This window comes from Lepidochelys kempii, chromosome 4 (assembly GCF_965140285.1).
Source record: "Lepidochelys kempii isolate rLepKem1 chromosome 4, rLepKem1.hap1, whole genome shotgun sequence".
In the NCBI taxonomy this organism is placed as follows: domain Eukaryota; kingdom Metazoa; phylum Chordata; order Testudines; family Cheloniidae; genus Lepidochelys; species Lepidochelys kempii.
This window is the reverse complement of record NC_136383.1, coordinates 43969146-43994656: the sequence shown is the minus strand read 5'-3', so window position 1 is coordinate 43994656 and position 25511 is coordinate 43969146. Positions and strand designations below refer to the sequence as shown.

The window sequence follows — 25511 nt, the reverse complement described above, 5'->3', positions numbered from 1 at the left end:
TAGGCACTATTATCCTTACCATTTGGCCTCTCAGTAGCCCCTCCGAGTGTTCACCAAGTGCATGTCGGTTGTGGCTGCTTTCCTCCGTCGCCAGCAGGTGCAGGAATTACCCCTACCTCGACGACTGGCTGCTCAGGGGCTTCCCCAGGGCACAGGTGCGGTCCCAAATCTGTTTGGTTAGGTGCACGTTCGAGCGGCTGGGTTTCCTCCTTAACTTGGGGAAGTTGACCCTGGAACCAACCCAGAGAATAGAATTCATTGGGGCAGTGTTAGACTCAGTCCAGGTGCGGGCCCTTCTACCGGAGTCCCGAACCATCAAGGACATAATTCAAAGCCTCCAGAAATTCCCAACCTCAACAGCAAGGGGGTGCCTGAGTCTCCTCGGTCACATGGCTTCTTGCACTTATGTGATGTGGCGTGCCAGGCTGTGGCTCAGGCCATTGCAGGCATGGCTCGCCTTGGCCTATTACCGGGGGCGCATCAGCTTGAATTCAGTGGTCACGGTGCCAGAGCTGGTCCTCACGTCCCTCCCCTGGTGGCTCAACCCCAAAGCGGTGTGCGGAGGTGTCCCCTTCCACAGCCCTCAACCTTCCTTGTCCCTGGTTATGGACGTGTTCACTCTGGGATGGGGGGCCTCCAGACACAGGGCCTGTGCTCGCGGGATGAGCTCTCCCTACATATCAACATCAAGATGCTGAGAGGGGTTCGCCTCGCTTGCCAGGCCTTCTAGACCCAACTGCAAGGCCAGTGCACAGTGATTCTAATGGACAACACCACCACCATGTTTTACATCAGCAAGCAAGGGGGAGTCCGTTCCTCTCCCACAGCTGAAGGGCCCCCCATCATAGGGGAGTTTTGCATAGCCCACTCCATTCACCTGGAAGCATCCTTTCTACCAGGAGTTCAGAACACGCTGGAAGACCACCTCAACAGGTCCTTCTGCACACACGAGTGGTCCATCCGTCCAGATGTCATACACCTCAATTTCCAAAGGTGGGGGTTTCCCCAGGTCGACCTGTTTGCCACCCGACACAACAGGAAGTGTCCAACGTTCTGCTCTTTCCAGGATCACAGCCCGGACTCCCTCATGGATGCATTTCTGCTATTCTGGAGAGGTCGCCTGCTCTATGCCTTCCCCGCCTTCTCTCTCATGCACAAGGTCCTGCTCAAGCTCTGCAAGGAGGTGGCAAAGGTAATTCTGATAGCTCCAGCGTGGGCTCAACAGCACTGGTACACCACGCTGCTGGAGCTGTTGGTGGATAAACTGGTCACGTTACCGCTCCTCCCCAACTTACTCAGGACCACGGTTACCTCTGTCACCCCAATCTACAGTCCCTCCACTTCACGGCTTGGAAGCTTCATGGCTGAACCCCATGGAACTTCTGTGCTCAGAACATGTAAGGGAGGTCCTCCTCGGCAGCAGGAAGCCCTCTACTAGAGCCACGTATCTGGCAAAGTGGAAAAGATTCTCATGTTGGTGTGACCAATGTTGCACAGCCCCTCTCCAGGTACCGGTACCCCCCATCTTAGAGTACCTCCTACACCTGAAACATCAAGGCCTGGTGGTGTCCTCCGTAAGGGTACACCTCGCTACTATCTCGGCCTTCCACCCATGTGCGTCTGATGGATTGGTCTTCGCCAACCCTATGGTTGGTCGCTTCCTCGAAGGTTTGGACCATCTATATCCTCAGATCCGGCAACCCGTCCCTGTGTGGGACCTTAACCTAGTCCTTTCCAGGCTCACGGGGCCCTCATTCGAACCACTCGCAACTTGCTTCCTCCTGTATCTGTCTTGGAAGGTAGCTTTCCTGGTCTCCATTACGTCTGCGAGAAGGGTATCTGAGCTAACGGGCTTCACCTCTGGCCCACCTAACATGGTTTTCCACAAGGATAAGATGCAACTCAGGCAACACCTGGCCTTTCTCCCCAAGGTGGTGTCGCATTTCCACATCAGCCAGGACATTTTCCTTCCTGTCTTTTACTCTAAGCCTCGTGCCAGTACCCAAAAGCAGTGATTACACTCCCTTGATGTTCAAAGAACACTAGCTTTCTACATCGAGCGCACTGAGCCGTTCAGAAAATTGAACCAGCTGTTCATAGTGGTGGCAGACCGGATGAAAAGCCTCCCAGTCTCATCTCAAAGAATATCCTCCTGGATCACGTTGTGCATCCACACGTGCTATGAACTGGCCAGGGTACCAAGCCTGGCTTTTTCGGCACACTCCACGAGGGCACAGGCCTCATCATCAGCGTTCCTGGCCCAGGTCCCAATCCAAGAAATCTGCAGAGCAGCAGCTTGGTCCTCAGTACATACTTTCACTCTCACCACGCCATCGTCCGGCACGCCAGAGAGGACGCAGCTTTTGGTAGAGCAGTGCTGCAATTCTTAACTCCTTTCCTTTCCTTAACTCTGACCCCGTCGCCTAAGTAAGGCTTGGAAGTCACCTCATTGGAATTGATATGAGCAATCACTTGAAGAAGAAAAAACAGTTACTCACCTCTTGGAATTGTTCTTCGAGATGTGTTGCTCATATCCATTCCAAACCCACCCATCTTCCCCTCTGTCGGAGTAGTCTGCAAGAAGGAACTGAGGAGATGCCGGGTTGCCAGGGTCATATATTGAGCACCATGAAAGCACGACTCTAGGGGGCTCCACAGCCAATCCAATGGGTGCTGCTAGGGGAAAAACTTTCCAATGACTGTGCACGCGGCATGCACACACCTAATTGGAATAGATATGAGCAACACATCTCGAAGAACAACCATTACAAGAGGTAAGTAACCGTTTTTTTTCTCCTACTCTTGTGTTCTGCATTAGATGAACTGAATGGAAGGTATTTGTAACTAGCTATCCTTTAAAGATAAATAAATTCAATCATTACTTGTACCCCTTTTCTTTCTCTCCTCATATATACCTGCTGTATATACAATAATGAATGGAGTATCTGTCAAGAAAGATTTCAGAAATACTCACTATATCTCTCTTATCCCATAAGAATGTGGCTTGAGTTTAAATTGGCTTCAGCCCTAACGGATCCTCCCTAACTATTACTTATTTACATGCCAGTAAATTACTCTGTTGTAGAAGACACAGGTATTGGATAATTACTTCTCCAGAGAGTTTGCAGCCTAAATATACATACTGTAATCCTGGTCCATGGGTAACTGTACAAATGAAACACACATCCTGTAATCAAATAGAGGAAGTTGAATGATTTAACAGATTTGAGAGAGGTGTTTTCCATGTACTCTTAATTTTTTTATGTTCTGATTGTCTGCATCACACATTCTCACCAAGAAAGTTTAGAGCAGCATGAGTAATAAAAGAAAATACTAGAAGTGATAGCATTTCCATTTCTTGCCAGGTAAATAAATAGTGGGCTAGATTCTGTACTATACCTCTCTGGAAGTGCAATAGAGAAGGCACAACTCAGGTGAAGGGAGGCAAAATTGACTTTATGCCACCATTGCATCTCCATAATTCTGGGCTCCTCCAGGGACTGCCGCGGACTCCAAGGGTAAGTTAGAGCAGCCCTAGTGGCTGCTCCAATTTATGGCAGCCCTATGTGACTGGCACAGAGTGGTGTAGGAAGGCAGTGTGGGACTGCTATGTCATCCTTTCCTGACAGCTGCCCTGGAGGTATCTTCTGGGGAGCTGTTGCAGCCCCTTTATGCTGTTGGGGTAGCATAAAGGAGCCATCCACAGCAAGGGCTAGCCTCTAACTCAGTGAGTTACAGGGTACACCAACATGTATGATACTTCATAGACTAAGACTTACCACCTAGAATAATGCTTTGCAGTTATCGGACATTTCCCCATGAGAAGTAGCTCTCCACAGTCCTTCATTTTTCCAGACTTTGAGGCAGCCTGCAAAGTCTTTCAAGTTACTCTAAATGTTGAGAACCAAGGTGCAATTTTGTATAGGCAATACTCCTGCACCTACTTCCTTCAAAGCATGGATTGCTCTGAAAATTGACTATGTACTGTTGCATCTTCTTAATCAACAGATCTGTACTAGATATGTTCAATCATATTAGCTCACTTTAGTATATATCTTTTGCAAAACAGCTGCTTAGACATGGGTTAATTTAGCAAAATAGTGATTCAAATATATGTGTAGAGCCATACGTAGGCTGTTTAAATACAAATTCGAAACACTTTTTTTTAAATCTTTCTTCCTTTGGGTGATCCATCTCTAGGATCTGTGTTTTTGCTATCACTGATGATTATACTAATGATATAATAATCTTAGCTTTATTCTTGTTCTGAAATTTTATTACATTTAACTTTTGAAATCATAAATAAAATGAGGATTTTTGGATAAAGGGGGAGGCTGAAGAACATAATTAAAATGCAAGGATCCTTTCACAGACATAGCACGTCACCTCAATGAACAAATATAGAATGCATAGATCTTCTATACAAACAGCTGAGATAATGAAGTTTATGTCAAGTAAAAAGCTGCATTTCTTAAAGTACATTGTTGAGGAATATGAACAGCATTAATGATGGATTCAATTATCAAGTAACATTTTTTCTTTCAATTTTTCTCCTATGTTCAGCAAAAACACTCTCATTTTGAGGAAAAGCATGCTGAAACTAAGTTTAAAAAAAAATCTCATTTTGGTAGTTACCTGTGCTACAGTAACAGGTATCAGTCACACAGCTATTTGAACATATTGTGTATTTTAGCTGAAGGGCATAGTGACAGTTATAGTAAATATTGCAAAGATGTTTACATTATAAATGGCCTTTTTTAATTGCATAACCTTTCATCTTTTGGACTGAAACTTCTTAGGTTTGATTTCTTCCTGAACATTAAATAGTTTTTTGGGAGCTTTTTCTTTTTGGCTTTTTAGCAAAAATGATATGGCCATTTTCAAATAGAGTGGGAAAAATAGACACAATTTTTGCCATTATAAAAAGTCTTTGCAACCCTTTTGGACAGCTCTAGTGCCTCATTGATTTTGGTTAGAAACTTGAAATACTGCACACAGGTAGTCACTTGATAAGACACTTACCTTTTGGTGGTTATGTGGAAATCTATTGACTTCAGTAAGGATTGCCTCATTCAGTACACAAAAGCATGTACCAAGTGTAGCAGAGCTCTTCAGGCACACCTGCTTTCTTCAGTGAGAGATGTACACGCTCTAAGAACATAAGAACGGTCATACTGTGGGACCAAAGGTCCATCAAACCCAGTATCCTGTCCCCTGACAGTGGCCAAGGCAGGTGCACCAAAGGGAATGAACAGACAGGTTATCATCAAGTGATCCATGCCCTGTCATCCAATCCCAGCTTCTGGCAAACAGAGGCTAGGGACACCATTCCTGCCTATCCTGGCTAATAGCCATTGATGGACCTATCTTCCATGAATCTATCTAGCTCCCTTTTGAACTGTTATAGTATTGGCCTTCACAATACCCTCTGGCAAGGAGTTCCAGAGATTGACAGTGCATTGCATGAAAAAATACTTTCTTGTGTTTGTTTTAAACCTATGTTTGTGTTTTCTTGTGTTTGTTTTAAACCTGCTACCTATTTGGGGGCCCCTTGTTCCTGTATTATGAGAAGGAGTGAATAACACTTCCTTATTTACTCTCTATACCACTTATGATTTATAGACCTCGATCATATCCCCCCTTTGTCTCCTCTTTTCTAAGCTGAAAAGTTCCAGTCTTATTAATCTCTCCTCATATGGAAGCCGTTCTATACCCTAATCATTTTTGTTGCCCTTTTCTGAACCTTTTCCAGTTCCAGTATATCTTTTTTGAGATGGGGTGACCACGTCTGCATGCAGTATTCTAGGTGTGGGTGTACCATGGATTTATATAGAGGCAATATGATATTTTCTGTCTTATTATCCCTTTCTTGATGATTCCCAACATTCTGTTCACTTTTTTCACTGCTGCTGCATATTGAGTGGATGTTTTCAGAGAGCTATCCACAATGACTCAAGATCTTTCTTGAGTGGTGTCATAAATATAAAGGGAAGAGTAACCACGTTTCTGTATACAGAACTATAAAATCCTTCCTGGCCAGAGGCAAAACCCTTTCACCTGTAAAGGGTTAAGAAGCTAAGATAACCTCGCTGGCACCTGACCAAAATGACCAATTAGGAGACAAGATACTTGCAAAGCTGGAGGGGGGAGGAACAAAGGGTCTGTCTGTGTGTGTGATGCTTTTGCCGTGAACAGATCAGGAATGCTCTTCAGAACTCCTGTAAAAAGTTAGTAAGCAATCTAGCTAGAAATGCATTAGATTTCCTTTTGTTTAATGGCTGGTAAAATAGCTGTGCTGAATGGAATGTATATTCCTGTTTTTGTGTCTTTTTGTAACTTAAGGTTTTGCCTAGAGGGATTCTCTATGTTTTGAATCTGATTACCCTGCAAGGTATTTACCATCCTGATTTTACAGAGGTGATTCTTTTACTTTTTCTTTAATTAAAATTCTTCTTTTAAGAACCTGATTGCTTTTTCCTTGTTCTTAAGATCCAAGGGTTTGGGTCTGTGTTCACCTACGCAAATTGGTGAGGGTTTTTATCAAGCCTTCCCCAGGAAAGGGGGTGTAGGGCTTGGGGGGATTTTGGGGGGAAAGATGCTTCCAAGTGGGCTCTTTCCCTGTTCTTTGTTTAACACGCTTGGTGATGGCAGCATAGGGTTCAAAGACAAGGCAAAGTTTGTACCTTGAGGAAGTTTTCAACCTAAGCTGGGAAGAATAAGCTTAGGTGGTCTTTCATGCAGGTCCCCACATCTGTACCCTAGAGTTCAGAGTGGGGAAGGAACCTTGACAAGTGGTAACAGCTAATTTAGACCCCATCATTGTATATGTATAGTTAGGATTTTGTTTTCCAATGTGTATTACTTTGCATTTATCAACAGTAAATTTCATCTGCCATTTTGTTGCCCAGTCACCAAGTTTTGTGAGATACTCTTGTAGCTCTTCGCAGTCTGCCTGGGACTTAACTATCTTGAATAGTTTTGTATCCTCTGCAAATTTTGCCACCTCACTGTTTACCCCTTTTTTTCAGATTGTTTATGAATATGTTAAATAGGACTGGGCCCAGTACAGATCCCTGGGGGACACCACTGTTTACTTCTCTCCATTCTGAAAACTGACCATTTATTCCTACCCTTTGTTTCCTATCTCTTAACCAGTTACCAATCCATGAGAGAACCTTCCCTCTTATCCCATGACTGCTTATGTTGCTTAAGAGCCTTTGGTGAGGGACCTTGTCAAAGGCTTTCAGAAAATCTAAGTACACTATATCCACTGGATCTCCTTTGTCTGCATGCATGTTGACCTCCTCAAAGAATTCTAGTAGACTGGTGAGGCATGATTTCCCTTTACAAAAACCATGTTGACTATTTCCCAACAAATTATGTTAATCTATGTGTGACAATTTTGTTCGTTATGATCGTTTCAATTTGCCCTGTACTGAAGTGGGGCTCACTGGCCTGTAGTTGCCAGGGTCACCTCTGGAGCCCTTTTTAAAAATTTGGCATCACATTAGCTATCCTCCAGTCATTTGGTACAGAAGCTGATTTAAATGATAGGTTACAGATGACAGTTAGTAGTCCTGCAATTTCACATTTGAGTTCCTTCAAAACTCTTGGGTGAATACCATCAGGCCCTGGAGACGTATTGCTGTTTAGTTTATCAATTTGTTCCAAAACCTCCTTCAATGACACCTCAATTTGGGACAGTTCCTCAGATCTGTCACCCAAAAAGGATGGCTTGGGTTTGGGAATCTCCCTCACGTCCTCAACAGTGAAGACCAATGCAGAGAATTCATTTAGTTTCTCCACAATGGCCTTATTGTCTTTGAGTGCTGCTTTAGCATCTTGATCATCCAGTGGCCCCACTACTTGTTTAGCAGGCTTTCTGCTTCTGATGTATTAAAAAAAAAATTTGCTATTACTTTTGGAGTCTTTGGCTAGCTGTTCTTAAATTCTTTTTTGGTCTTTCTAATTATATTTTTACACTTCATTTGCCAGAGTTTATGCTCTTTTCTATTTTCTTCATTAGGATTTATCTTCCACTTTTTAAAGGATGCCTTTTTGCCTCTCACTGCTTCTTTTACTTGTTTAACCACGATGGCAGTTTTTTTGGTTCTCTTATTATGTTTTTTTAAATTGGGGAATACATTTAAGTTGAACCTCTATTATGGTGTCTTTAAAAAGTTTCCACGCAGCTTGCAGGGATTTTACTTTTGGTACTGTACGTTTTAATTTCTGTTTCACGTACCTCCTCATTTTTGTGTAGTTCCCCTTTCTGAAATTAAATGTGACAGTGTTGGGCTGCTGTGGAGTTTTCCCCGCCACAGGGATGTTAAATTTAATTATATTATGGTCACTATTACCAAGCGGTCAAGTTATATTCACCTCTTGGACCAGATCCTGTGCTTCACTTAGCACTAAATCAAGAATTGCCTCTCCTCTTGTGGGTTCCAGGACTAGCTGCTCCAAGAAGCAGTCATTTAAGGTGTCAGGAAACTTTGTCTCAGGATCCCTTCCTAAGGTGATATGTACCCAGTCAATATGGGGTAGTTGAAATCCCCCATCATTATTATTATTATTGAGTTTTTTATTTTAATAGCCTCTCTAATCTCCCTGAGCATTTCAGAGTCACTAACACCATCCTGATCAGGTGGTCTGTTATATAGCCCTACTGCTATATTCTTATTTTTCAAGTATGGAATTACTATCCAGAGAGATTCTGTAGTACAATTTAGTTCACTTAAGATTTTTACTTCATTTGATTCTATGCTTTCTTTCACATACAGTGCCACTCCCCCACCAGCACGACCTGTTCTGTCCTCCTGATATATTTTGTGTCCTGGAATTACTGTGTCCTATTGATTAGCCTCGTTCCACCAGGTTTCTGTGATGCCTATTATATCAATATCCTCATTTAATACTAGGCACTCTAGTTCACCCATCTTCTTATTTAGACATATAAGCATGTTAAAAACTTGTCATTTTTTGGCTGTCCCCTATTGCATGATATAACTGAATGGGACTTTTTTTTTCATTTGACTGTTTCTAATCAGATCCTCCCTGTATTTTATCATTTTCCATCCTCTCCTCCTTATTAGGATATAGGGAATCTCCATTTATAGATCCTCCCCTAAGGAATGTCTGAATCACATGTTCCTCCACACCTGTTGGCTTCCCCCCCAGCCCTTAGTTTAAAAACTGTTCTACGACCTTTTTAATTTTAAGCGCCAGCAATCTGGTTCCATTTTGGTTTAGGGTGGAGCCCATCCTTCCTGTATAGGCTCCCTCTCTCCCACAAGCTTCCCCAATCTAAACCCCTCCTCCGTACACTATTGTCTCATCCATGCATTGAGACCCTGCAGTTCTGCCTGTCTAACTGGCCCTGCGCGTGGAACTGGAAGCATTTCAGAGAATGCGACCATGGAGGTCCTGGACTTCAATCTCTTACCTAACAGCCTAAATTTGGCCTCCAGGACCTCTCTCCTACCCTTCCCCACTCAGATCATGGTCCACAAGCAGGTCTGCATTAAAGAAATTCCACTTCACTTTTCTTGCCTTATTGAGTGCTTATTTTGCACAAAACACAGCATTCTACATGGTGGAATTTTTTTTTCTTTTTTAATTTTTTAATTTTTATTTAAAAGATTCCTCGGAAGCTCCATTTAAAATTAATATTAAAGTTGAAAAAGAAACCAATGCCAAAGTTAAGGAAATGCCAAAGTTAAGATTCCTCAAGCAACATTAACTCTACTCTCTTTTTGTGTGTGTGTGTACTTTGCACCCCTAACCTGATCTTGGTGACCTTTGTTTAGAAATTTGGCATTATTATCCATATGTGAAGAGAATGCCTAGATGCTTAAGAAACACTATTATGCAAGTAGGAGAACATAAAATGTATTGCTGATAAAATAGGCTTTGCAATATGCTTGAAGCCTAGTGGTGGGCGGTTATGGATTAGTTTATAAATGATATGTTAAGGGTGTATTTTCGACTAATGTATAATCTAACTGCCAAATGCAAGTAGAAAATACTAAAGATTAAGTATACTAGGCATTCTGTAGGTAGAAAGGTTAAGAATTAGAATGAGACCTAGCTGAGGCCCTGTTTTTAGAATAGGTTAGCCTATGTACTTGCTCTAAGGTTATAAAATTTAGCAATATCTGCTTGGCACAAATAAGTAAACCACAAAAGAATGAGTACATTGCCAGCTGCACAAATAGGTTTAAAACAGTGGATTTTTAGGTACTTTCTGCAGTAAGGTAAACATGGAGCTAACCACACTGATATTTCAAAACTATTAAGAAATTAATTGAAGCAAATGGAATACTAACTGTCAGAAATTAAATCATGGTTCGCTGGAATTCTATGTCTGTTAATCAGAATACCACACATGGGCAAGGGCAGAAACATTGTCAATTTATAATCTAAGATCTGTGTGGGAAGAATGGGAAAAGGTATACAAGAGATGTGTATATCCAACCTGTTGTTGGGCACATCAGGTTCCACAAAATGGTGTAAACTGCATTGTGATGAGGTACTCCCCTGGCTGTATTCTTCTATCTTTGTTTTTCACTATTCTTAGGAATTTGTGAGTATAATAATACTAAGAATTGTTCTCTTATTTCTGTAAATTTTTGTAGTATTCTTTGATATGTATATTTATTTGGCTTTTAAGTTTTTATGTATCTACTAGTGTGTGGCCAGTCCCCTTCTTAAATAATAATATTTGCATAGCCACCAGGATAAAGAACTTGTATTAGTGACATGGGAAATTTTGCATCCCATCTCAGTACCAGGTTACTGTACATATATGTACTACTGTAATCTTTAGTGATATGATTACATACTATTTTTCCTAAGTATCTCTCCATGCCTCATTCAGGACAGAGATTAGATGGTACTCAGTAAATTAGCAGGAATAAATAAGGAATGAAGTGACTCTTGAGGATCTGTACTTTTTGGGAGGGCTGGGGAACAAATTCTGTTTGCACTTATCAGGATGTTAGTACAAAGTAAATGAGATTTTGTACCAGTGTAACTGAGAGAAGATTTGCATAGGATGGATGTTGTACAGTGAACATTAATAAAGGAGGAATTTGTAAAGAACGAGGTAGGAGACCAGAGGAGTGTGGATGGTGTGCAGTGAATTAGGTAAGCATTCACTCATTGACTAATGAGGATTTAAAAAAGTACCACATACTTTCACTGCCCCTTATCTAACCTATACACTGAATGAGACGGTGGCTCTGCAGGGAAAAAAAGGATGCACTTAGAGTACGTCATAATGCACATGCAAAAATAAAGTGAACTAAGTTTGCATGAGCAACCTTTTAGCTTCAGTATTTCCTGACTTTGGAGTGTTTCCCTTTGCAGCCTTAACTTTCATTTAACACATGTTTTTGTTGTTCTTTTGGTTTGATGTATTTAATTCCCTTAGAAAATGGTTTGACTTCTTATAGGAGTGTGGAGACAAGCAAAGTCAAATTGAACGGGCCATTAGAGAGAAGCGAGCAGTGGAAGAAGAACTTGAGAAAGTAAGAATGCAGATATTCAGTTTTACACTTTAACTTTTCTTTATTGTATAATATTGTCTTAAGTTTCTATTTCACTATTTTCTCTAATATCATTGAGTTAAATGGGGTGAAAGAATAGACCATATGCTTAGTTTTGTATTTGCTTGTTTTTTGTTTAATTGTAAATCCAGTGATGGAAATTGAAAAATACATTTTATATTTCTAATAAATTTTAGAGTTATAGTAGGTGGACTGCAAAAGATGGCTCTTGGAGAATGTTTCTAAATTCCTAACTCGTTATTCAGTATATATTCAGCATAGTCGTATTATCTATGTTCAGGATATGTGTCTAACTGTGTTTATAAAAGCCTTACAACTGTTTTAAAGGTATAAAAACCAAATAGGAGTAAGAAGTGTTTAAAATGGTTCAAAGGGTGTAAATAGATGCAATAATGAAAATTTAAGCAAAAGAAGATTTAGGCTGAGTATCAGAAAAATTAACTAACTGCAAAATCTATAAGACTGTTATCCCAGTAGTAGCAATGGAAGTCCCATTCCTTCAGTTACTGAAAACTGTGATGGAAAATGGAATGGATAACTTAATGTAGGCAGCAATACTACACTGACAGCCATCTGTGTGATAAAATGAAATTTACATGTAAGCCTATCCTTCAGATTTACCGTGAAGGCAGAGGAAGTGAATGTGATTACAGAAAACTGGAGGAACTACACCAAAGATGTCTGATAGCAGAACGTACAAAAGATGACCTTCAGCTGTGTCTACAGGCGGCACAAAACAAAATTAAACAACTGGAAATGAAGTAAGTACAGGAACTCCTCACTTAAAGTTGTCCTGGTTAACGTTGTTTCATTGTTAGGTTGCTGATCAATTAGGGAACATGATCATTTAAAGTTGTGCATGCTCCCTTTTAATGTCGTTTGGCAGCCGCCTGCTTTGTCCACTGCTTGCAGTAAGAGCAGCCTGTTGCAGCTAACTGGTGAGTGGTTGAAACCATGATGGAACGGCAGCCCCCTATCAGCTCCCCGCTCCCTTAAATTTCCTGTGCAGCAGGTGCTCAGCAGGCTATCAATTGCCTGCCGTTCAGCTGTCCCTCCTGCCACTGCAGTGTGCTGCTCCTGCCCTCTGCCTTGGAGCTGCTCACCAAAACTCCTGCTTGTTGCGGGGGAGAAGAAGAGGACTAATGTCAGGGTGTCCCCCTCCCCCTTGCTCCTGCACCCCGCTTACCCCATCTTCCATAGAACAGGGCGGGACACACGGACAGAGGGAGCTGCTGCCTGGTCCCAACTTGCTGGTCTAATTAACAAGGCAGTGTACTTCTGACCCCACTCTGCATACTTAAAGGGGAAATATGCATATCTGTCTCTCAAACACACACTGGGTATGTGTCTGTCTCTGTCTGCCCTCCCTCCTTTCCTGCTGCCTTGTAGAGTGTGAGACTTAACCCTTGAGGGCTCAGCCAATTGCTAGTTCATCATTTAGCAGTAAGGCATTCCCTGGGAAATATCCCACCCTCTGACTCCTCCATCTCAACCAAGCTTCACAATCATCATCACTGTGTACCGGCATTAAATTGTTTGTTTAAAACTTATATATAGGTGAAAAAAATTTCCCTGGAACCTAACCCCCTCATTTACCTTAAGTCTTATGGGGAAATTGGATTCGCTTAACATCATTTTGCTTAAAGTCGCATTTTTCAGGAACATAACTACAACGTTAAGTGAGGAGTTCCTGTAACCAGTATGTCCTACTAATCAGTATTTAATTCAATATTTCCATCTGATCGAAGTAGTCTTGTGTCAAGTGTTTGTATTTTGTCGTAAGTTCTTATTCAGAAATATGAATAGTAGGTTGTCATAATCATTCTTTTTTTAAAATATGCAGCATTGGATGATATTATAAGTGAGGACGACATATTTTAGAACTAAACAGATTTTCTTGACCAGATCAGAGCTGAAAGCAGTTCTCTTACAAAGGAAAAAATAGAAACCATTTTTCTGGCTAATAATCCTATTTTAATTGTTAATGTTATCTGCTTGGAAAACCATTTTTTGCAAAATATTCAGAAGAATTCCTATTTTTTAGAGTCAGCATACACTAGGGTTCTAATTGGTCTATATAATACCGTCTGTGGTTTTGTCCTCCCCAAACCACTGCACAGGACGCCCATACTATTACTGTGGTAGCATCCAAAATGTGCTAGGTACTGGACAAATGTAAGTCTCCACAATCCTTCCCCTAAAAAGTTTATAATCTAAACAGATAGAGTTTGAAGGGTGGAGGAAAGGAATACAATATATCTTGCTTTGCTTTGCTTTGCTTGCTTGTGTGTGTTGTGGAAGGTGGGAGTATCTGAAGTTGAAGAAGAGTCAATGAATGGTGGAAAGGGATTCTGGGAGTTAGAGGAGAGTGGGGAAAAGGAACAGGAAGCTGATGGGGAGGAAGGTAGAAATAGGGAAGAGAGGAGAGTGAGGAGCAAGTAGATAGCAGGCAAAATGTGTGAGAATAATGAGATTGGTGCAGTTAGAGGTATGAGGTGGGGGCAAGATGTAGGTGGGACTAACAGAAATAGAGTAAATGAGAGGAAATTATCCAGAGTAGAGCCTTGTGAATAGTCACTTTTTCAGTTTGCTGGCCGAATTAGGGGTGGGTGGAGTTTTGGATGGACCCAAAACAAAAAACCAAGGGGGAAAATTTGTTTTTTTTTTATTTCAAGTATTTTTTTTTTTTGCAAAGATAAGTTGGAAATACCATTCACAAAACCCCGGGAGGTCACAATATAGCCCTTCCCCTTATAGTAAGGGTTGGCAAAACTTGATTTTGATTTTTATTTATAACATTGACTGATATTGATGTTTACTGTTAAGCATTTTTTCTAATTTGTATCAATTTACATTTGCACAAAATCATATATTTTAAGCATTTTTTATTTTTATTTAATATTTGACAGTTATGGGAAGTTAGAAGGGGTCAGACAATTATTTAATGACAGTAGACATTGAGATTCATAAAGTAAAGCTTTGTAACTATTAAAACACAAATGGTCGACATCACATGTCAAAATACACAAAGTAAATATCCTCAAATCAAACTCTAATTTCTCAAGCAACATTTTTCTCACTTTGCCTCTCTATAAAGTTTTATTTTTTTTTTTAGTTGGTTTGTGTATGTACAGTGAAATGGATGTTTACTAATTAAAATCTCACCCTTCCAAGTCTACTTATAACCTGTTGTCCCATGGTTAGAGCACTCACCTGGAATGTGGGAAACCCAGGTTCAATTTCCTGCTGTACCTGCTAGGGAGCAGGGATTTGAACTTGCGACTCCCATTTTGTAGGTCAGTGCCCTAACGACTAGGCTAGAGGGAATTCTGGGTTGATCTCTCTCTGTCTCTCCTGTTGAAGCTGTTCTGCTTTCAATAAATAATATTAATTGAGCCAGAGGGAGACTGTATATCCAAGTGATTAAGGCACTCGTCTTGGATGTGGGAGGCCCAAGTTTAAATCCTTGTTCCAAATCAGGCAGAGTGGGGACTTGAAGCCCACCTGCTCTCCCATATCCCAGGTAAGTGCTGCCCCCACAACAGTATAGAGTATAAGGGAGCACCACTGAAGTCAAGTGGCATCTAAGTCCCCTTGAAACTATTCAACAATTTCATGTCAAATCAACAATCGGTTTTGGTCGAGCTGAAGATAAATTTTTCAGCAAATGAACTATTCAGCCAAAAACATTTGCCCTACGATAATCCAGAGTCCAAATTTGAGTTCAATTAATTATTTACTTATGTATTAGTAATTTTTTGTATTCTCATAGTGGCTAGAAACTTATGCTTGGTGCAGTACAAACATAACAGAAGACAGTCCCCTTCTCCAAGGGCTTAATGCAGGTTTCCTGAACTTTGGCCTCAACTCTGGCTATCCTGTTCCCTTGTGAAGTCCAACCTCCTATATCTCAAACGCAACCATCCTTTTTAATTAATGTAGTTAATTTATCATATGAAGATTTTGTATAGTTAATTTTCCATGGTCATTCAATGCTTGGCCTCTCTGAGGCTGACAAAAAGGAAATTTTAAAATTGAATTAAATATTTTTGTGAATTTTTTTGTGGCTGTTTGTTCCTCTTAGACATAGACATCACACACCCAGTGGAATAAAAATTAATTTCAAAAATATTTGTACTTTTAAATATGAAGCATTAAAAAGAATTCACATGTTCACCCATCCACAAATACATTGATGTTGACAAGCATTATGAATTTTAAAAATAAGTATTTGGCCTTCAAAATACAAAATATAATTAAAGATTCTAATTAAAATGCACACACAAATGATAGGGAAACTTAGAAAAGCGTAGACTGAACTTGACTTAACTCCTGAGTTGATAGTCTAGTGAGATTTGTTTTCCCTTTTCAGCTCCGAGGAAGAGATATCTCGTTGCCAGGAAATGGTTTGCAAGCTGCAAAGCATTCTGGATTCTGAAAGAGAAAACTCTGGCTCTATTAGTGAACAAAGACTAAAACTTCATCAAGAAAATGAACAGCTGCGTAAAGAAGGAGAGGACTTGAGGAAACTGGTCATGGAGGCACAACAAAAAGCTAAATTAAAGGTACTAGCAAAACAGACTAAATAATAAAACATTTCTGGTTATCTAACTTTAACTGGAGCCAAACTCACTACTGATGGCAAACTGGGCTCCAGTGGAGTTATATCTGCTTGTAGCAGTGATTTGATCCCAGATCTCCGAAACAGCAAGATTAACATTAACCACTGTGTTTTCCAGTGTGCTCTGAGGCATCTTCACATGCCAGTTTCTTCCTTTTCCCCTTCTCATGTTAGTTATAAGGACTGCAACATGGTTGGAACAAGCTTGGAGAGTTGGGAGATTTGCAGGTGAAAATGTTTCAGAGAACACAGCTACCAGTTCTTATCTTCAGCCTTCCCTCGTGAACCTTCTGTGGTTCCCCACTGAAGTATCCCAGTCTGACATGACCTGAGGAATTCTGTCAAACTGGGACTTGACTCTGCGGTCTTAACAACTGAAGATGGGAGGTATAGGTCTATGGGGAAGCGGGGATGAATAAGATGGATATGGCTAGAGGCAAAAATATAAAATTCAATGTTTGTGAATATAAAGACAAGAGGAAAAACTTGTCTGTTTGCAATGGACATTTGGGAATTAGGGAGTTGGCATATGGAGAGCCCATAGAGCTAGTATTGTAGTGAAGACTACTTTATTTTTAACAGCTATGATAATGAAGTCACTTATAGTCCAAAAGTCACCATCTTCAGAGCACTGTCCTTGATATTCAACAAGAGATCCAGGAAAAAGTATTTAACCTTGGAGAATTTAAAACATTTAAGAGAGAGGTCAATTTGCTGGCAATAAAAAATAAAATTATTGTACACTCTATTTACAAAATTCACCAAATAGTATTACATGGCTGGCTAATTGGATGGAAATCAGAGGAAAACTGCTCAACTTGACTTACGTTTTTTCCTTTGTTTCCTTGGCAATTGATATGTGATCAGCATAACATACTCAGGTATGTATCATTACATTTTTCAAGAACAAGTGGCTGAGTCTAATTTTCCACATAATACGGAGAACTTTAAAATTTTGTGTTACATGGTAAATTAAGAAAGCATTCCAGGAGAGCTGGCTGTATTTCAAGGAATCCCTGTTGAGGTTACAGGGACAAACCATCCCGATGAGTCGAAAGAATAGTAAATATGGCAGGCGACCAACTTGGCTTAATGGTGAAATCCTAGCGGATCTTAAACATAAAAAAGAAGCTTACAAGAAGTGGAAGGTTGGACATATGACCAGGGAAGAGTATAAAAATATTGCTCGGGCATGTAGGAATGTTATCAGGAGGGCCAAATCGCACCTGGAGCTGCAGCTAGCCAGAGATGTCAAGAGTAACAAGAAGGGTTTCTTCAGGTATGTTGGCAACAAGAAGAAAGCCAAGGAATGTGTGGGCCCCTTACTGAATGAGGGAGGCAACCTAGTGACAGAGGATGTGGAAAAAGCTAATGTACTCAATGCTTTTTTTGCCTCTGTTTTCACTAACAAGGTCAGCTCCCAGACTGCTGCGCTGGGCATCACAAAATGCGGAAGAGATGGCCAGCCCTCTGTGGAGATAGAGGCAGTTAGGGACTATTTAGAAAAGCTGGACGTGCACAAGTCCATGGGGCCGGACGAGTTGCATCCGAGAGTGCTGAAGGAATTGGCGGCTGTGATTGCAGAGCCACTGGCCATTATCTTTGAAAACTCGTGGCGAACCGGGGAAGTCCCGGATGACTGGAAAAAGGCTAATGTAGTGCCAATCTTTAAAAAAGGGAAGAAGGAAGATCCTGGGAACTACAGGCCAGTCAGCCTCACCTCAGTCCCTGGAAAAATCATGGAGCAGGTCCTCAAAGAATCAATCCTGAAGCACTTGCATGAGAGGAAAGTGATCAGGAACAGCCAGCATGGATTCACCAAGGGAAGGTCATGCCTGACTAATCTAATCGCCTTTTATGATGAGATTACTGGTTCTGTGGATGAAGGGAAAGCAATGGATGTATTGTTTCTTGACTTTAGCAAAGCTTTTGACACGGTCTCCCATAGTATTCTTGTCAGCAAGTTAAGGAAGTACGGGCTGGATGAATGCACCATAAGGTGGGTAGAAAGCTGGCTAAATTGTCGGGCTCAACGGGTAGTGATCAATGGCTCCATGTCTAGTTGGCAGCCGGTATCAAGTGGAGTGCCCCTGGGGCCGGTTTTATTCAATATCTTCATAAATGATCTGGAGGATGGTGTGGATTGCACTCTCAGCAAATTTGCGGATGATACTAAACTGGGAGGAGTGGTAGATACGCTGGAGGGGAGGGATAGGATACAGAAGGACCTAGACCAATTGGAAGATTGGGCCAAAAGGAATCTGATGAGGTTCAATAAGGATAAGTGCAGGGTCCTGCACTTAGGACGGAAGAACCCAATGCACAGCTACAGACTAGGGACCGAATGGCTAGGCAGCAGTTCTGCAGAAAAGGACCTAGGGGTGACAGTGGACGAGAAGCTGGATATGAGTCAGCAGTGTGCCCTTGTTGCCAAGAAGGCCAATGGCATTTTGGGATGTATAAGTAGGGGCATAGCGAGCAGATCGAGGGACGTGATCGTTCCCCTCTATTCGACATTGGTGAGGCCTCATCTGGAGTACTGTGTCCAGTTTTGGGCCCCACACTTCAAGAAGGATGTGGATAAATTGGAGAGAGTCCAGCGAAGGGCAACAAAAATGATTAGGGGACTGGAACACATGAGTTATGAGGAGAGGCTGAGGGAGCTGGGATTGTTTAGCCTGCAGAAGAGAAGAATGAGGGGGGATTTGATAGCTGCTTTCAACTACCTGAAAGGGGGTTCCAAAGAGGATGGCTCTAGACTGTTCTCAATGGTAGCAGATGACAGAACAAGGAGTAATGGTCTCAAGTTGCAGTGGGGGAGGTTTAGATTGGATATTAGGAAAAACTTTTTCACTAAGAGGGTGGTGAAACACTGGAATGCGTTACCTAGGGAGGTGGTAGAATCTCCTTCCTTAGAGGTTTTTAAGGTCAGGCTTGACAAAGCCCTGGCTGGGATGATTTAACTGGGAATTGGTCCTGCTTTGAGCAGGGGGTTGGACTAGATGACCTTCTGGGGTCCCTTCCAACCCTGATATTCTATGATTCTATGATTCTATGTTCATTGGTGCATTTAAAGCTCCTTGTCATAAACTGAGTGGTTAAAGGTATATTGATTGACCAGAGGTAAAATCTCAATCATATGGTTACAATAAACCAAATGAACCTGCCTTGTATATACTTCACTTGTGTGTTTGCTGAAAGGGGAAGAGGATTTATGCACACTTTTCATTACTTTACATTTTAAAAATATAAATCTTGAGTTTGCAGGATGGAAATATTTTACTGACTTAACTAAATCTTATCATTTCTTTGTGTTAGGGGGTTGTTTTATTTATGTGAATAAATGGTGCTAAGATACCACAGTGCTTAATTTTTTAGAATGTACAGACAAATGTTACCAGGTTTTTGGTTTTTTTGAGACTTACAATGTTGCATCAACACACTTAGAGAAAAGAAACTGATTTAAAAAACTTTTAATGGAATACATAAACTTTAAAGGTATACCATCAAATCAAAATAGTTTAACAACAAAAGTTAAAAGCAGTTTCATGTACTTTATCAGCCTTATGCCAATTTTCATGGTTTCATAATCATATTTTCTAGGTTTTAAAAAATATTTCTATCCTTTGTTTCTGTGTGAAAGACGGTGTGGGGTGTAGGCGGACGACTATTTACTCATAAAGTAACAAAACTCAAGAAGTTTTCCCCCTTAATCTTTATTTTATGTTAAGTTTCAATGTTACTTCTAACTACAGAAAAGAAAAAAAAATCAATAGTCACTACTGGAATAGAAAAGATTCTCTTTAATGTCACATATAACTTACACCTATAAAAAATGAATGAACGTTACATTACAGTTTTAGAATTCATGTGCCAGTGGATTTGTTTGGGGGCACAAATGGAAGTGAGTTTTGTTTTTTTAAATAACTCAAAGCCTGAGCTTGTTTTTGTTACAATTTATTTTAATAGTATGAAACTAAGGTTTTTCTATTATCTGTAAGAATTCTAGAATTATAAAATGCCAAAGTAGATGAGGTGCTCCTTTATATTCGTGCAATAAGCAAAATAAATGAGTTTACATTGCTTTTTCAGGTAATATATTCCTATTTATATCTTGTGTATTCAAATAGGATAGTTATGGGGGGGAATGAATCTTCAAAATCTAATGTTGCAATAATAACTTTGAAAATTTGATCTATTTAGGCCATGCCATTCTTACGAAAGAAATGTGATGTAATGATTTAGAATTCTTATTTAATGTTGTATGTAAATTTAAATACAAATATTTATAGGCAATTCTGCAGAAATGAGACACGTCATCCCATTGACCCATTATTTATTTTTATATATAAAAATACTCATTTGGAGTTTTTTGATATAGGTAAATTTAGAAAAAATTGTTTCTAAAGCTGTCAATTTGTAGGATTGCACGTGTACATCCTCTACAAAGGAAAAAGGACTGTAAGCAGTCTAAAATCCTACCTGCCACATGGGTACCCCTAACTCACAGTGGTACCCCTAACTCACCCAGCAATATCATCAATCTATCCAGCTACACACTCAGCCCGGCAGAAGAGTCTGTCCTATCTCAGAGACTCTCCTTCTGCCCCGCCACCCCCACAAACATGATACAGTTGTGCGGTGATCTGGAAGCCTACTTTCACCGTCTCCGACTCAAAGAATACTTTCAAGATAACACTGAACAGCACACTGATACACAGATACCCTCCCACCAACAACACAAGAAGAAGAACTTGACATGGACTCCTCTTGAGGGTCGAAATGACAGTCTGGACCTATACGTAGGATGCTTCCGCCGACATGCACAGGCAGAAATTGTGGAAAAACAACATCGCTTGCCTCATAACCTAAGTCGTTCAGAATGCAATGCCATCCACAGCCTCAGAAACAACGCTGACATGATCAAAGAGGCTGATAAAAGGGGTGCTGTTGTCATCATGAAGATCTGACTACCGAAAGGAGGCTGCCAGACAGCTCTCCAATACCAAATTCCACAGGCCACTTTCCTCAGATCCCATTGAGGAATACACTAAGAAACTGCACCATCTACTCTGGACACTCCCTACACTAACACAGGAACAAATCAACATACCCTTAGAGCCCCGACCGGGGATGACATCTTCATCATCTGGACCCATAGGAAGGAAACCCTGGAAGAATTCCACCACGATTTCAATAGCTTCCACCCGACGATCAACCTCAGCCTCGACCAATCTAAACGGGAGGTCCACTTCCTTGACACCACGGTGCACGTAAGTGATGGTCACGTTAACACCACCGTATACCGAAAACCCACTGACTGCTATTCCTACCTTCATGTCTCCAGCTTCCATCCCGGACACACCACACGAGCCATTGTCTACAGCCAAGTGCTGAGGTACAACCGCATTTGCTCCAACTCCTCAGACAGAGGCCAACACTACAAGATCTTCACCAAGCATTCTCAAACCTACAGTACCCACACAAGAAAATAAAGAAATGGATCAACAGAGCCAGACATGTACCTAGAAGCCACCTGCTGCAAGACAAGCCCAAGAAAGAAACCAGAACTCCACTGGCCATCACATACAGTCCTCTGCTAAAACCTCTCCAGCGTATCATCAGTGATCTACAACCCATCCTGGACAACGATCCCTCAATTTCACTGGCCTTGGAAGGCAGGCCAGTCCTCGCCCACAGACAACCTTCCAACCTGAAGCATAATCTCACTAACAACTACACACCGCACCATAGTAACTCTAACTCAGGAACCAATCCATGCAACAAACCTTGATGCCAACTCTGCCCACATATCTACACCAGTGACTCCATCCCAGGACCTAACCAGATCAGCCACACCATCACCAGTTCATTCACCTGCACATCCATCAATGTAATATACGCCATCATGTGCCAGCAATGCCCCTCTGCTATGTGCATCGGCCAAACTGGACAGTCCCTACGTAAAAGGATAAATGGACACAAATCCGATATTAGGAATGGCAATATACAGAAACCTGTAGGAGAACACTTCAACCTCTCTAGACACACAATAGCAGATTTAAGGGTAGCCATCCTGCAGCAAAACAACTTCAGGACCAGACTTTAAAGAGAAACTGCTGAGCTTCAGTTCATTTGCAAATTTGACACCATCAGCTCAGGATTAAACAAAGACTGTGAATGGCTAGCCACATACAAAAGCAGTTTCTCCTCCCTTGGTATTCACACCTCAACTGCTAGAAGAGGGCCTCATCCTTCCTGATTGAACTAACCTTGTTATTCCTAGGCTGATTCTTGCTTGCATATTTATACCTGCCTCTGGAAATTTCCACTACATGCATCTGACGAAGTGGGTATTCACCCACGAAAGCTTATGCTCCAATACGTCTGTTAGTCTATAAGGTGCCAGAGGAGACTCTGCCGCATTTTCAACAAGTGTCATTTAAGATCAAAGATACTAACAGAAACAACTGAAAAACATGAGTTGGGGAAGGATGTGTGGAGAGAGTGATTGTTTACACACTAACCCGTCAAATTAAAACTTTGAGTTAACCAATACTTATGTCCACCAGGCTTTTCAAAGTCAGTTTACAGGATTTTCACTATACTCCAGGTTGTACATTCAGACTATGGACTCCTCAAAGCCAGCAAGATGGCTTTCTTGTTCATCTGAAATCCGATGTATCAATAGGCTAAATGTATATTCAACATAATTGGTTATCTAACCTTTGTTGCTGTATTTGCTTGTGTAAGGACCTGGCACTCTGTGTGTACAATTGTACACCTAAACAAGGTCTCAGTTAAGCACACAACTGAGCCTGCACAGTTACTTAGTATTTGAATGTTAGTAGTTCTTGAATTTTAGAAGTTCTCACAATGTGATAGGTGCTTTCCAAACATACAAGATGTAAGCCCTTCCCCAGAGAGCTCAACTTCTTAGAATACAAGTAGTTTACAGAATTCAGGGAAGAAGGATAAAGCATATATTCAATTTATAAAAACAATAGTAATCAGAATCTTCACTACGTTTATCGACATTTGTCCTAGATTTTAAATGGATTTTATGAGCATATTTCTGTATGCACATTTAACGTGAATGTTTTGGGGGTTTTTATTCTTGGATTAAAGTTGCAAACTTCTATTGTCTGATTGTGGCCTATTGTGGTGTTTGTTTTTTGTTTTTGTTTTTACTGTAGATAAGCACAATGGAACATGAGCATTCAGTGAAGGAGCATGGGTTTGAGGTTCGACTGAAAGAGATGGAAGTCACTAATCGAAATTCCACTGTTGAACTGAGACGTTTGTTGGTGGCTCAGCAAAAAGCAACAAACCGGTGGAAGGAAGAAACAAAGAAGCTTACAGAAACTACAGAAACCAGGATCAATAATCTGAAGTAAGTGCAATCAGTCTTTATACGTTGCCAAACAGACAATACTGTGTGTGTTTTTGACCTTTTGTAATGGCAAAAAAAGTAGTTCCAATATGTCACTTTATTTTAATACTGTTTTTTAAGTAAACTTCACTCATTTTAGAAAACTTAACTTTGGCTTATGAAAACACCTATATTTACAGTTCTTCAAGGTACCCTCTGTATATTCACAGTTGTGGGATGAATCATGGAATTTCAGGAACATTCTGAAAACATGGCCTGTTGGAGCTGCATGAGTCTCTCTTATGACACCAGATGCTCTGAGATGAGGTTATAAAAGAGCCATATGACCTTTGTCATCTCAGTTCCTTTCTTTCTTGGCTAGATTTTGTTATTAGGGACCTTGCTCCATATTTAGAGCAACTTTTATGTTAAACAGTATCCCAGTTGGTGTTGCCTAGTTTTCATTATTACACTCTTTGTTTTTCGCTGGACCAGGGTCCTGGAGTCTCTTTGGCCATAGCCAGTCTCTGGGTCCTTCTCCACCATCTTTGGCTTATGCAGGATCTTTAATACCATCACTGGAGTGTATGGTCATACCTCTAAGGTGTGTCTGTCTACACTGCAGTTAAACACCTGCAGCTGGCCCATGTAAGCTGGCTTGAGCTCACAAGGCTCAAGCTAAAGGGCTGCTTAATTGTGGGGTAGGCAAGTGGGCTTGCCTAATTAAAGGGCCTCTTAGCCTGAGCCCCAAAAGCCTGGGTCAGCCACAGGTATTTAATTGCAATGTAGACATATGCTGTGTGCACACTCTTCTGGGGAAAGCTCTGTTAGTCCAGTGCTCTTGGAATTGGGTGTCAGGGATGAGTCTCCATTTAGGCTTCATTTCCTCCAGATGTTCTTCTTTGCCTCAGCGCCACGTGAGTTGGGCTGAAAGGCTCATTGGCGCACACCTCAAAGCAAGAGTGCGTTAATGTCCCAGGGCACTCGTTCTCTTCCAGGCCCCCTTTCCTTGGCCTCCCTTTAGTCCACAGACTGCTTCTCCTTATTGGCAGGGTTCTGCTAAACCTAGCAACCAAATGTAGCATGAGAAGAAAACGACATATCTCCTGTATATAGTGGTTTTTGAAGTTGTGCAAATAGCAGCTCTGCTGTTCTATTTCTTCTCATCGGTATATATATTAAATAGTTCTTTGAGTGATGGTCCCTATGTGTATTCCAAATGCGGGCATGTGTGCGTACCATGCTCCTGAGTTCAGAGATATTTAGCAAGCAGTATCCATTGGTCTGCACATACGTAGTTGTTCTTCTTGTGCTCTGAACTGAGAGAATGACGGAAAGTGCACACTGGCACCTTTCCAGTTCCTTCTACTGCTTCATGGTCGGAGTCAGAATATTCTGTGTCCACAGCTTCTTCCTTCGACTGTTTTAGTCTGTAAATATATTGTAAATAGTTTATTTTATATTTTTACTCTTTTAGTCTTAAGTCCTGGCATAGTTCATTATTTTTCCTGGGAGGATAGGCTTATGCCTAGAGTCCTGGGATACAAGCATTGCACTTCCTGCCCCCTCTCCTTTTCAATGAATGAGAAACACCAGTGCTGCCTTTATTGTCTACCCCAGGCTCACATCTCAGCTAAGTGTAGTATTTGCCACCACTTCCTTCCAAGAACTTGAGGGTTGAGAGCTAAGACATAAAATATCTGGAGGAGGAGGCCATGAGACCCCAATCAGACCTGGGCCAGGGAGTGCCCCTCCAAGTATGAGCTCAGGAGTCAAGACTAAGACTTCCAAACCTAAGGAGATGATTTCTCATGAGAGTAAAGGGCACTCTCACAAACATAGAGACAAACCCTCTTTTTTTTCCAAAGCTGCCCCAAAGAAAAGAGATTCTCCCTGACTTCTTCAAAGTCGGAAGAATCCTTGTGCATGGATCCTAAAGATTTAAGCC

General features: G+C 41.2%; 1 protein-coding gene across 4 annotated transcripts in view; it reads left to right on the top strand.

The window, feature by feature from the left end:
• The window catches only part of SCLT1 (sodium channel and clathrin linker 1), a 137167-nt gene that overhangs the window by 59782 nt on the left and 51874 nt on the right, over window positions 1-25511 (top strand). For 3 of the 4 annotated variants that reach the window (XM_073341115.2, XM_073341118.2, XM_073341117.2), the window contains 5 exons: window positions 6343-6417; window positions 11457-11531; window positions 12186-12331; window positions 15943-16135; window positions 23388-23584. In XM_073341115.2, coding sequence (XP_073197216.1) covers window positions 6343-6417; window positions 11457-11531; window positions 12186-12331; window positions 15943-16135; window positions 23388-23584 — 686 coding nt within the window. The remainder of the gene's footprint in view (window positions 1-6342; window positions 6418-11456; window positions 11532-12185; window positions 12332-15942; window positions 16136-23387; window positions 23585-25511) is intronic. The other variant, XM_073341116.2, reaches the window with a different exon arrangement.